The sequence below is a fragment of the Athalia rosae genome, chromosome 1 (assembly GCF_917208135.1).
Source record: "Athalia rosae chromosome 1, iyAthRosa1.1, whole genome shotgun sequence".
Lineage (NCBI taxonomy): Eukaryota > Metazoa > Arthropoda > Insecta > Hymenoptera > Athaliidae > Athalia > Athalia rosae.
In genome coordinates, this window is record NC_064026.1 from 26,039,256 (window position 1) to 26,052,381 (window position 13,126).

A 13,126-nucleotide genomic window follows, 5' to 3' on the forward strand; every position below is an offset into this window, starting at 1 on the left:
TTCTTCGTTTCAGCACTATTAATATCGTATAAGTTCTTGGCGACATTATAATACGGATTAATCGTTAGATGAAAGAAAAAAACGTGGGCGTTGGGACCAGACAATCTAAATGTATATTAAACAACTCCTGTGTCTGCCTAGATTCCTAACCGAAGAATTTTTATTATTTCTTGTTTCAATTCTGTTTCCATCTTACTGTACGTATTAATTTTTCTATTCCGATTTTATTTCAATTCGTTTTATTTTTTTTATTCTTTTACGCGCCATTCGGAGCTCGAGCGTAATGCTGAGAGGCGGTGACGAAATGGGACGAAACGGCGATGAAAAGAAGTCGCGAAAGAATTCGGGCGACGACAATATGACAATATGACACGTAGACTCGTCTCCTAGGGTTGCGATTCATACAGAGACGTAAACTCGAGCGTAAAACAGGTTTCTCGTGGACACGTGGACTCTTGTACTATAACACCAGAATGTAACGTACGTGTAAGAATGGAATAGAATAGAACAGAATAGAATATAATATAATAGAATAGAATAGAATAGAATAGAATGCAATAGAATAGAATGGTATGAGATACATACGTCGTACGTGTGGAATTTAATAGAATTATACGGCATATACACATATACGGCATTAACGAGAAACGTTGCTCCCTCGCACAGCGAGTAGGAGAGGAAAGTTTATAAGCTTGTTCCTGCTCCGTCGTGATTCATAGACAAAATATTGGACACGTGCCTAGAACAGCGGGTGGTGCGGAGGGGCGGTGCCGGCGTCGCGGCCTCCGCTCCTCTTAATGTTCGATGTGTAAACACATTCGTACTACCCACCTACCATTACTACTACCACCGGTGTTGTACCTCAGTCCATTGTTGTATCGATATACACCTTACGGAGTGACCCGTGAAACGGACGACGATTACGCATTATATTATCATTGTAAATTCTCGTTGCATTCGCAGAGTAGGTACAGGTGGGGGGGACCCGACTGGTCTTCGATATGAGAGGACCGGATGTAGGTGTCCCGACGATCGATCGATCACGAATACCTGATCAAATGTGTATAATTTTCATTTCAGATTTACGATTCATTTTACTTATTCATTTATCCGTTTGGTGTTTTTTTTTTTACTCCTCAGAATTTCACCGTATACCGCGACGCTCGGTATTTCATGAATTTATCTACACCGATCGTAAATGAAATCCGATAAATAATTATACAGATTCTTAGCTGCGATAAATGTTGTTTTCATCATACACATATAATTTAGTATTATAAATTTCAAAAATGGCGATATTAAAAGCCGATTTATTTCAGTCTCTTTCTTTCGCCAATGTAAAGAATGTTAATTGCAAAGGCAGCTGATATATACTTATTACGAGGAGATAAAAAGAAGCTTAGTCACGTACGTTTTTATTATAGGTATGGGCACGTCGTAAAGGATTTCTTTTTCTTTTTCTTTTTTCAACATTTTTTTTTTTTCGTCACAGGAGATCGTGTAATTCATGAATCACGCAACAATTATTAATCGTAGTTTTTTTCCCCCCATGTAGCTTAAAGCTTGAATGCGACAAGCTGGCGTCGGAGAAAATCGAGATTCAACGTCACTACGTTATGGTGAGGAGAAAGAGAATTTGAATCTCAGCTGCAAGCGAGCTTCGTACTTTTCTATCTATGTATACCTTACACATATATATGTAACATCCGTGTACATAATATCGTACATTATACATAGATATATACACGCAATTTATCCATGTGTCTAACATCGTCCAACTAACGCTCGCAATTATTCAAATAAATATAAATTTACATATGTATAGGTATATTCACTCATGTATACGAATATACATATATCTGTATATACATACGCACGCATATGGATGGGTGGCATATGATATGAAAATTCCTTCAACTTTGTACACCCGTGTTTGCAACAAATGTGCTTTTCAAACGTCACCCTTCCAGTTCCATTTACTCATTATGTGTGCACTGTGTACCATATGTAAATGTATGTATGTATATATATATATATATATGTATCTGCCGTCGACCTTTGCTTTGGCACCGTCATTTCCTCATGTCCGTTTGTTAACACATATATACAATGTGAGGTTTGGTAACACGTCTACGATGAATTCGCCTTTCCATTTCTCACCACCTGAATATTTTGTTTAATTTTTGTTCTTTTCTTTCTTCATTATTTCCCCCCCCCCCCCCCCCCCCCCCCCCCCGGATCGAAACCCTCCCCATCAACCTCCTCGGAGTTAGGCGAATAGACGAATTTTAAGCAAACTACCTACCCCGATATTTGTGATGCGAATGATAATTTTTCACGACGCTTAACCCTTCAACTATCGTGTATACTAATACGCACGTTTTCCCGCATTTTTTCGTTCTGTCCAGCATTAAAATGGAGTTGGAGAAATTGGCTCAGGAGAAGACCGAAATGCAGAGGCACTACGTTATGGTGAGACTCTGACAATCAATAAATTACATACCTCTCAGTTTGGGGTTTCGGGAGAGGGATTGCTCTTATTTTATGATGCGGTCGGTTTAACTTGAGGGTGGTTGCGACGAGGGGTCGGAAACATTAGCGTAATTTTATTCTTTTATTTTATTTATTTCCGTTTTTCAAATTTCACTCTCTAAACCTTTGTTTTTTTTTTTTTCTCAAATTTATTTCGAGTTTTCTCTTTATTTCGTTGCTCTCGTTTAAACGTATCTCTGTCAAATATTTCTATTCGTTTCTCATCACGGTATACACACCTGTTTCATATCAGAGGGGGAAATTCTCACGTCACTTCTCTTATTTTTTTAATTTTTTTTTTTTTTTTATCGAAAATACGAAAATTATGGATTTTGGATTCATTGCGATGTATCGATCGTTGGTTTTGGACGGACTCTACTCAACGGAGGACTGCGGACGTACCTCGATATATTACACATATTACCTCTGCATGCGCGTGACGTGTTGAAAATGATGTACATACCTTTCGTTTTTGAGTTACTTTGTTTTTTTTGCTTATAATTTATATACTCATATATACCTACACCGCATGGCTTATGGATGTTTGCAGGATAATAATATGTGGTTTATATTTGATATTTATCTTTCATTCGTGACTGCGGTATAAATATGATATCGTATTTCTATTTTATACGATATGTATATCGGGCACCGGGTACAATGTAATAGTTTTATTGTTAGTTTGAAAATTTACGATATCGTAGATGTGCATCGGGCAACGTACGTACGTAGGTGTTCGTTGTACCCGGGACACGTTTGATTATATTGCTCAAATCAAATTAATCAAATGTGTCGAGAGTCCGATAGTCTACATCTTGATTATCGTTATCATGATTTATATCGCGAGTCACGGCATATCCTATTGTGGAAAATGGCAAATTCAACTCCGTCGGTGATTATCAATTACGACTGGATCAAAGCGCGATTCCCAGACAGAGACGCGCGCGTGTGCGCGTATTCTATCGTAAATATCCTATACACACGTACTCACACATCGGGCGTCTAAATTTCTGTATCACGTCGTACACGTATACACGTATACATACATATATACGTACGTAGCCGGGTACTACTCGTTTATTCATATCGCCAACGCCATCGGGGTGAACCACCAATAAATTCAACCGCTCGATATTTATTACGCTCGGTGTAATGTCTTTGCCCCGACCGCTCTTCTGGTGCAAGACTCTAATTAGCCCCTACGTAATTCCGTTACAGATAATATCGCTCTCGATATTAACGCTCGTATCACCTCGAAAGTTCGATCACCTCGCGCCCTATCGCGCACTGATATTGCATAGGTACACGTACACGTATACGTACGTAAGTGCATCCAGCATCGCTCGTAAAATTTTAATCGAAAAATAGACTTTTGTTTTTCCCTCTATTTTTTTTTTTCTCTTTAAAAATATCAGCTCGATTTTCCGACAATTAAATGCGTCGTCGAGTTCGTTACTTGTTACCGGCGGCATTTACACATCGCACCTACGCGTACAGTATAGGTACCCATACACGGAAACCCGGAGTTGAATCGTTGGTCATGAATCCACATACCTTTGCATACATGTATCGTATACAATAATGTACGCGTGTAATGGTGTTGCGTCGGGTTGCGGTGGGCGTAGATCCTGCACGATGCTGTTGGCAACCGATAATTAATAATGATAATAATTATTATCGTTAATCACCGTCGAGTTCGAATGGGAATCGATCGGTTTTGTATCGGCATAACTGCTGCCTTCGGCGTACCCAACATTTGCGGATTGACTCCGACTCTCCACCGGTTACTGATCATCCCTCGTCCTCGTAACGCGAGATCCGTTCACTTCCGTCGTTTCTAACGAAACGCAATCTACGTGTTTATATATATGTAATGAAAAAAATTAATACACCTGCCGATTCAACGTTCTAAATTAATGTTGTGCAATTAATGGTGTTTGTTCGATCTTTAGCAAATAAAACGAGGTGTTCTCACCTCGTTCGAATTAGTCAATACATACGTCCTGTATAGTTTATACCGAGACCGAAGGATGTGAAGGAAATAAAAAAAGAGAAAAAAATTATACTATCAATTATATCGAGACCGGAATTGATTCGATCGTTCATTTATTTCTTCATTTATTCGTTGCACCGTTGGAACCGGGTTAAATTTTTCATCGTACAGTTGAAACGAATGGGCTTTTACGTGATATATATATATATATATCTGTACGGGGGACACTGTGCGAGTTATGCCGACGCAACACTGTACGTACCCATATATAATGCATAAACTTAAGAGTAATTTAGTTATCGTACATTAGCCCAAGTCTCCCGTTCGTGCACCTGTCTGATTCCGTCGCTATTGTACCCCCCCCCATATGTACACGTATACATATGTGTACATAACTGCGACCTACGCGATATCCACGTGGGCGCACTTAGCGCGACGTATTGACCATATATTTACCCTATAAATGCGGCTCGAACCGTGTATACACGTGTGTATACCTATACTTGTATATTAATTACACACACGTAGATCATACGCGGTGCATCGAATGCGGAGACTTTGGCTGACCGCAGCGAATTCGATGTTAATAACAATTTGTGTTTCAGTACTACGAGATGTCTTATGGGCTCAACGTCGAAATGCACAAACAGGTAAATACGGACATTGATTCGATCCACCTATTATTATCATTATCGTTATTATTTATATTAGAATTTACCGCGGATCGATCAATCGGTCGAAATAAAATGTTGGAAAGGTTGGAGAAAAATTATGGCGCGGCAACGGGTAATTTCGGGGTTAAATTCGATGCGCGTCAATCGAATTACGTCAATGAAATCAATGTGCGAAAGTGTCGCGAGAAATGCGGATGGAAAAATAAAATGAAAATAAACGAGAGGGAGAAAAAAGCGATTGAAAATTGATGAAAGAGTGAACGAGCCGAGTATCCATCGCGGATTTAAGCCTTTAATTACATCCGACCCTTCCACCGGGGGGGGGGGACGAACGAGCGGCTCTGAATTTGACGCGTGTACATAATCCTTCCGTATATATAATTCGCCCTATCGCAGTTTGGTGTACAACGTAGCAGTCAAAAGTCGCGATTTCTCATCGATCGTTGAGGGATGCTTCGTTCGCCCCCGCGCCAATTATCCTTGCGCCAGACACACCACCCCCCCCCCCCCCCCCCCCCCGAGACTTATACCTACGGAGTGCGAAGGGACACCCCCCGTCTTCCCCCCTGCACCCACTTCGCTCTACGTCGCCGCTGCACTGTATACGTATGTGTACGTGTATACCGCACACGAGGTGGGACCCCGTCGTTGATTGGCTTCTCCCTAACGAGACCAAGTGGCCGGAAAGAGCGCTAGGGTGCCGGGGCACCTCTTTGTGTACACGCGCACTGTATTCTCAAACAACCCACGCAACCAACCCCTCCGATGACGTAACTGTACGCTGCTAATATGAGTGCGAACGGGACCGCGCGGCGGTCCCGGCAGCCGAGGGCGAATTTCGTTCGATGATGGAAAAAAATTGTCCCCCGCTGCGGTGCGAAGAACCAACGCGCGCTCGACTCGCATGGAGAGAATTTGTACGTGCATACGTTGTACGTATTATAGGGATTTAAGGGTAGGTGTGCGACGTGCGCGATTATCGGGGGAAAAAGGGTCGTCGTCGTGTGTACCGACTGATTCTGCGGCATATACAACGGGGGGGAACGAAGAAAGAGAATTTCATAGACTCCGAAATTGGAACGAAGCGATCAATTAGGTAGCATAGAATTCGGGGGTAGGCGTAGAGTTCGTTTTCCCAAATCATAGCGCTCGCAGTTGCCGAAAATGATGATCGAAAAAATCAAATAGATTAAAAAACAGAGATGAAGCCGATCGTTCGATGACGAAATAAAGTAATTACCTCCAATTTATCGACGAATGATTCGAGCGATTATCGCTCGAGTACCCTGCACCGTCTAATTCCGTTTATTTCGATCAATTTCGATCATATCGCACCGATGCTATATCTAGAAATTCTCATCGGTTTTGAGCAGTAAAAAACGATAGGGGCTTCGCGATGTTACCACCTAAACTGTTGCAACCTTTTTAATCTAGCGACGACGATATCCGATCGATCGTACAGCCAACGCTCTCGAATATACGTGCGTCGATACGATCTGCTCGAAAAATGGGCCTACATTTCATTTTTTTTTTATATCGAAGCAAAATCTCGAGTGCGTTCCATTTTCTATCGTGCGACGCGTATATGTATACGGGTATCGCGTACGCATCGAGTTCGCTTTACGGGGGGGCAAAAACAAAAACGAAAAAAATAGTGGAAGAAAATTTAACTCTTTTTTTTTCCACCTCCGTCGAACACATTTTTCAAAGATATACGCTCTGATCGTCTGACACGACGCAATGGGGAAAAAAAAAAGAGAGAAAAAATGGGAACGAAATAATTCCATCCATTTTCCAAACTTCCGTTCGTTGTATACTCGAAGCTTTTAATCCGCAACGGTTGCACCTGCAGCAACGCTTACGTTATACACACGGTGCTCTCTTCCGCACGAATACCTGTACCCCCGTTGTGAGAAGATTTTTTCTTTCTCTCACTTTTTTTTTTTATTTTATATTTTCTCTCCAGCCGTTAGAGTTATCAACGACGAGAAAATCATCATTATTATTTTGATCGATACACCGGCCCCGTCGGGTGTCGCTCCACTAGAGACTCACTAGTGGCTTGTTTGCAGAGAGCATTGAAGAGATGAACCCGGAGAAGTGATATCTGGACAAATATTTACCCCCCGCGAGTCCTCCGCGAGCGTCGTCGTCGTCGTCGTCGTCGTCGTCGTCGTTTCATATCTCCTCTACTCTCCTCTCCTCTTCCTTTGAATCAAAAAAGTACATAGAAAAATGAATAGGGAAAAATATTGTACATCACCCCGGATTTTCCTGAGGACTTTCAAATTTCTAACCCTTGTTTGCTCGTACCTAGTTGTTTTTCTTTCTTTTTTTTTTTCACTCCGTATAATATCACATTTCATGTATTACACATCCCTACCTATAGGCTATTCGGAAAAGTTACACTACACGGTGAACGACGAATTTATTTCTGGCACCGATCCATGCGCTCGCACATGAAACGTATTTATTTATTTCTATACACGTACGCGTGCATGTATATTATCTCTTCGTGGAGTTGTAAAAATTTCAAACAGATTCAGATAGTCCGTAGCTCCGTCCCAACTTATTTGCGAGCAAATAGGATAGCGGCACCGGCGATCGGTCGAAGGGATAAGGTGCACGCGATATCGGGCGTCGCGTGCGAAACGTTGAATAACGTGCGCGCGCGTTATACGTGGAGCTGGGAAATCGTTCTCTGTATACTATACAGAGTCGTAAAACGTCGGACACCAGCTTTTCACCAGCTGCGCGAATGTGTCCGGGGGACGAGTTTATTTTCCGTTCCCATTTCCTTCCCCGAATCATCCTCGAGATACCTAAGGAATCGGGCGGGACGGAATAAATGCTCGATAGCAGAGGGATGCAAAAAAGGGGGAAATATTTCAAAGCGAAAAATTAGAGAACGTCGATGAGAATACGCGTGAAGGAGTGTCGCAACGCGCGAGAATAAGGAGGCGTCTGGTGGCGGTTTTGCGGGTCGGAGGGGCGCGAGGGAGGGAACGAGGTAAGCAGACATGTGTGCGGACTCTGTTTGGAGAGGCGAAGTCAAATAGTCCTTATCCCGAGGACGGATGAAACCCCGAAGAGATATATACCGGGCGGCGTGTACGAGTACGTGCCTATACACGCGCTCTGTGGGGACGAAGAGCCGGAGGGACCGCAGGGGTGCGGAGACAAGGTTTGTCGAGTCGAGATGGCGACGGCTTCTTCGGTCAATATTGGCGATACACATCCGCAGCGGTAAAGGGTGGCGAGCGAGCGTACGGTGGATGGAATCCGAACCCGCCATTCAAAAGGATCCACCGATATAACCGAGTCTACCCGACCACCACGTGCGTGTTCAGCTATGCCCCCGAAATATAAAACTGATATACAGCGAGACTTATTATAGCGGAAAAAGACGTGAAACTTACGTTGTGTAGTATACACGTGTATTACGCGTATTCCCAACGCGTCGGTATAGAATCGATTCGTACGTTTGTTTGTCCCAGCGCTAGGATCGATGTATACGTATATATATGCCAGCGATTCCGTATTACACAGCTCATCTCGTCGAGAGAATTATAGGGGTAGTTAGCTGATTGGAGTTTGTCGGAAGGGATGGAAAACGTACGTTCCATATATGGGCCATTCCACGTGAACCGGATCAGTCACCTCTCAGATATTTTTTTAATTTGGCATGTCGATTGTCCATGGGGAGTTAGATTTTTGTGCCAAAGGATTTTTGAATTAGTGCAAATTTCGATTTATTATGAACAATCGAAAAATTGAGAGTCGGTTTCTTTAAAAAATCATAACTTCGTCAAAAATGATGTTAGATTTAATTTTTTTTTTTAAATTTACGCGGATGAGGCTATAGATTTATGAAAAAAATAAATCGTGCCGAAAAAGTTTATTTATCATTTGTTTATTTGACAATGAATTTTTAAATGATTTTTAAAACACTGATGGATAGCACCGAAAAATTTAAAAAAAATGCTGACATATACTTTGAACTATACTACAGCCTGTGAATTAATTTCAGAGATGCGTTCGGCTTTGTTTTCGAGTAAAAAATCATCGAAGTTGGCGGCGCGCATAAATTCGAGCTCGTCGACGCCTATGCGCGTGATGACGCGCGTCGAGCGACAGAGACCCTATCTACTCTCTACGGACGCTACTTGGTGTACGCTCGACCGCGGTATTCACGAGTCGTTTTCGCGATGATAGACACCGTTAAAAAATCTGAAAAAAATTCCATAGCTTCCCCATAATACGGCAAAGCCATAGAGTGAGTTTCAGAGATGTGTTATTTCTCGTTTTCGAGATATCCGGACGCATTGGGACTTTCCATGCTCGCTACTTGGTAGACACTCGGCGGCGGAATTCACGAGTCATTTTCGCGATGATCGACACCGTTTAAAAATCTGAAAAAAATTCCATAGCTTCCCCATAACACGGCAAAGCCATAGAGTAAGTTTCAGAGATGTGTTATTTCTCGTTTTCGAGATATTATTGTGGCTTAATATGTCCAAGTAGCAAGCGCGGAGTGCCATATGCGTCCCTATATCTCGAAAACGAGAAATAACACATCTCTGAAACTTACTCTATGGCTTTGCCGTGTTATGGGGAAGCTATGGAATTTTTTTCAGATTTTTAAACGGTGTCGATCATCGCAAAAATGACTCGTGAATTCCGCCGCCGAGTGTCTACCAAGTAGCGAGCGCGGAGTCCCAATGCGTCCGGATATCTCGAAAACGAGAAATAACACATCTCTGAAACTCACTCTATGGCTTTGCCGTATTATGGGGAAGCTATGGAATTTTTTCCAGATTTTTTAACGGTGTCTATCATCGCGAAAATGACTCGTGAATACCGCGGTCGAGCGTACACCAAGTAGCGTCCGTAGAGAGTAGATAGGGTCTCTGTCGCTCGACGCGCGTCATCACGCGCATAGGCGTCGACGAGCTCGAATTTATGCGCGCCGCCAACTTCGATGATTTTTTACTCGAAAACAAAGCCGAACGCATCTCTGAAATTAATTCACAGGCTGTAGTATAGTTCAAAGTATATGTCAGCATTTTTTTAAAATTTTTCGGTGCTATCCATCAGTGTTTTAAAAATCATTTAAAAATTCATTGTCAAATAAACAAATGATAAATAAACTTTTTCGTCACGATTTATTTTTTTCATAAATCTATAGCCTCATCCGCGTAAATTTAAAAAAAAAAATTAAATCTTACATCATTTTTGACGAAGTTATGATTTTTTAAAGAAACCGCCTCTCCATTTTTCGATTGTTCATAATAAATCGAAATTTGCACTAATTCAAAAATCCTTTGGCACAAAAATCTAACTCCCCATGGACAATCGACATGCCAAATTAAAAAAATATCTGAGAGGTGACTGATCCGGTTCACGTGGAATGGCCCATATGTATACGGCCGCACCGTACACCTATATGGAACGTATGTAACCATCGCCCGAATCACGGGGTTTGTTTACACGTGCTGCGAAATGATCGGACGTGGTATGTGTACAGCGTTACACATATGTACGTTGGTGTATATATCTATACATACCTCCGTGGGTGTATGTAGATTTTATACGTACGCTTCATATTTAAAGCTATTCGTACGCATACCTCGTTAGTCCTTGCAGTTAACGATCCGAAGCTTTTTTTTTTTTTTTTGAAATTATTCGTTTAAAAAAATTTTTTTTTTCAATCAGACGCGTACAATACCTAATTGTGGACAGGCAGCGTATACCTGAACGTACCCACCTACGTCGCGAATAATCGTTCTTTTGATTTGCGAAATAGAAAAAAAAAAAAACAGAAAGAAAGAAAGAATCGAACTGGGAAAATTCAACGCTTTTTCAATTAGGTATTTCAAATCAAATCGTACGTGTTGTGCGCGCGCGGTGCTTTGAAATGAAAAACGCGAGTAGGTGATTTATTTTTTTCGCTTTCGAATTGACTTTCCTTTATTTTATATTGCGATGACGATCTGATCGCGGAACACGGTGTAGATTGAACGAATCTTCTTTTTTTTTATCGAACCTCGGATTTCTTTATTTCTCTTATTTCTTGTTTCGCGAACCCTGGGGCGTGTACACGGCGCTCCTGTACCATATATTTAAGTATGTGTGTTACGTCGTAGCTTTGCGGCGAACCGAACGTTGGGGCTTTTTACTTTTCGGTAGATTTCATTTTCGGGTTTGCTCCTTCCTTCCTTCCTTCCTTCCTTCCTGCCTTCCTTCCTTCCTTTCCTTCTTCCTCCCTTATCGAGCTTCTCCCCCGAGTCTACCGCCGTTATTTTTCTTTTTTTTTTTCATACACGTCGCGAAACGGTGTCTGGAATGGGATCGAGTGACGACGGAAACTTTGTCAACTTCGCGTAGTCGACGTCGATCGCCCCTCGGGTAGGTTAGACACACGGACGTCGTGCGGGTACCTATATCTGTACCACCGCGTATAAAAAAACCCTAGTGGTACTCTCGACGCGGCCCATCTCTATACGATTTCTCGTAGATCCCCGGCGTATTTCGAAATTGCTTCAATTCTCCTCTCTTTGGTAACGCTCCGATAAAATCTTCCCAAGCTTTACATATATATATAACATGTGCGTACTCACGTGTCCCCTGCACACACATTTCCTTCTGTTTTTTTTTGTTTTTTTCTCTATTCTCCCCTCCGCTAATCGACCGGTGGATACAAAAAAAAGGTGCGACCTCGAGATCGAGATGTTTGAATTGCACGAATTATCGATAAGCTGTATTTATAGTCTACGGAACTCTGCACCTCGTCTCGTTAGACGTGCGTTTGAGCGTTTTCGTCTATTTACTCAACGCGCCCCGGATGGGGAACCTCTTGGCACCTAAACCCGCTCTCTCGCTCCCTTTGCACAGTCATGCTTCTAATTATCGCGTGGGGAGTGACATTGCAAATTAGGTAACGCCGTCGTCGGAGCTAATTAGATGAATCGATTGTTGATTAGCTGCACGTATACGAGTATGTCAATACCCGCGTCTGTATATATTCTCAACCTTCGGCGAACGTATGAGCAGCGCGTATCTTACCTAACATCGTATTCTCGCCCTATAGTAGCAATCTACGCGAGTTGAATTTTTCCAACAGCGTCACACCGAGTCAAACAAATATACCGTTACTCGATTCAACCACGTGTGTAACACGGTAAACGTCTTAAAAATGAATAGCGGTAATCTAGAGCAGTATTTTTGGAAAAAAAAAAAAATTGTCCCATTTACGTTTAAAAGTTCCGACCAATTGTGAACGAAAATCGCTTACGTCTGAAGTTTTTTTTTTAATAATACGCGTCATCCAGATACCGCGTAGATTTTGATAATATTTCCGAGTACAGCGGTATATGATCTAATTTTGCATGAAGTTGCGAAACGGTTGTACGGTGACGTTGGGTGACACTCCGTAAAATCACGAAGTTTATTCAGCCTACGCGACGGTCGGAAATAGACAAACGCAAACGTGTCGACGGAGCCTCGAAAACCTTTGAAACTGAAGCAAAAAAAAAAAAACAGACGGAAAAAAAGAAAAATGCGCGATGTATAATATAAAGAGCTGCCTCTCTTCCATTTACCCCTTTTTTTTCCTGGGCTTATCCTTTTTCACCCCGCGCGTTATACGCTCGGGTTTCGTGCTCGCGTATTTTTATTTCCCAGACGTTCCGGGATATTTCCGTTCTATTTTATCGACGGTACCCCGTTGAATTTATTTCATGGTTTTCCGATGTCGTTCTACTTTCGGTCAAGAATTGTCCGGCAAATTCGATACACGTACGACCCTGCCGATGCATCTTTGTACGTGTATTTTGCCCCTCCCGTACGTACAGGTAGTCCGTAATTCTGTATCCTTGCGATTTCTCCGACAATTTCCCGTATTGGCAAACCGGCGCGAATTCGATTA

The 13,126-nt window shown here is 42.1% G+C and overlaps 1 protein-coding gene across 6 annotated transcripts in view; it reads left to right on the top strand.

Moving 5' to 3' along the window:
• The window catches only part of LOC105685275 (protein groucho-like), a 50,019-nt gene that overhangs the window by 16,831 nt on the left and 20,062 nt on the right, over window positions 1-13,126 (top strand). For 3 of the 6 annotated variants that reach the window (XM_048660176.1, XM_012399244.3, XM_012399245.3), the window contains exons 3-4: window positions 1,556-1,619; window positions 5,131-5,175. In XM_048660176.1, the coding sequence (XP_048516133.1) occupies window positions 1,556-1,619; window positions 5,131-5,175 (109 nt within the window). Of the gene's footprint in view, window positions 1-1,555; window positions 1,620-2,408; window positions 2,473-5,130; window positions 5,176-13,126 lie in introns of all 6 variants that reach the window. The other 3 variants (XM_048660177.1, XM_020851938.2, XM_048660178.1) reach the window with 3 other exon arrangements.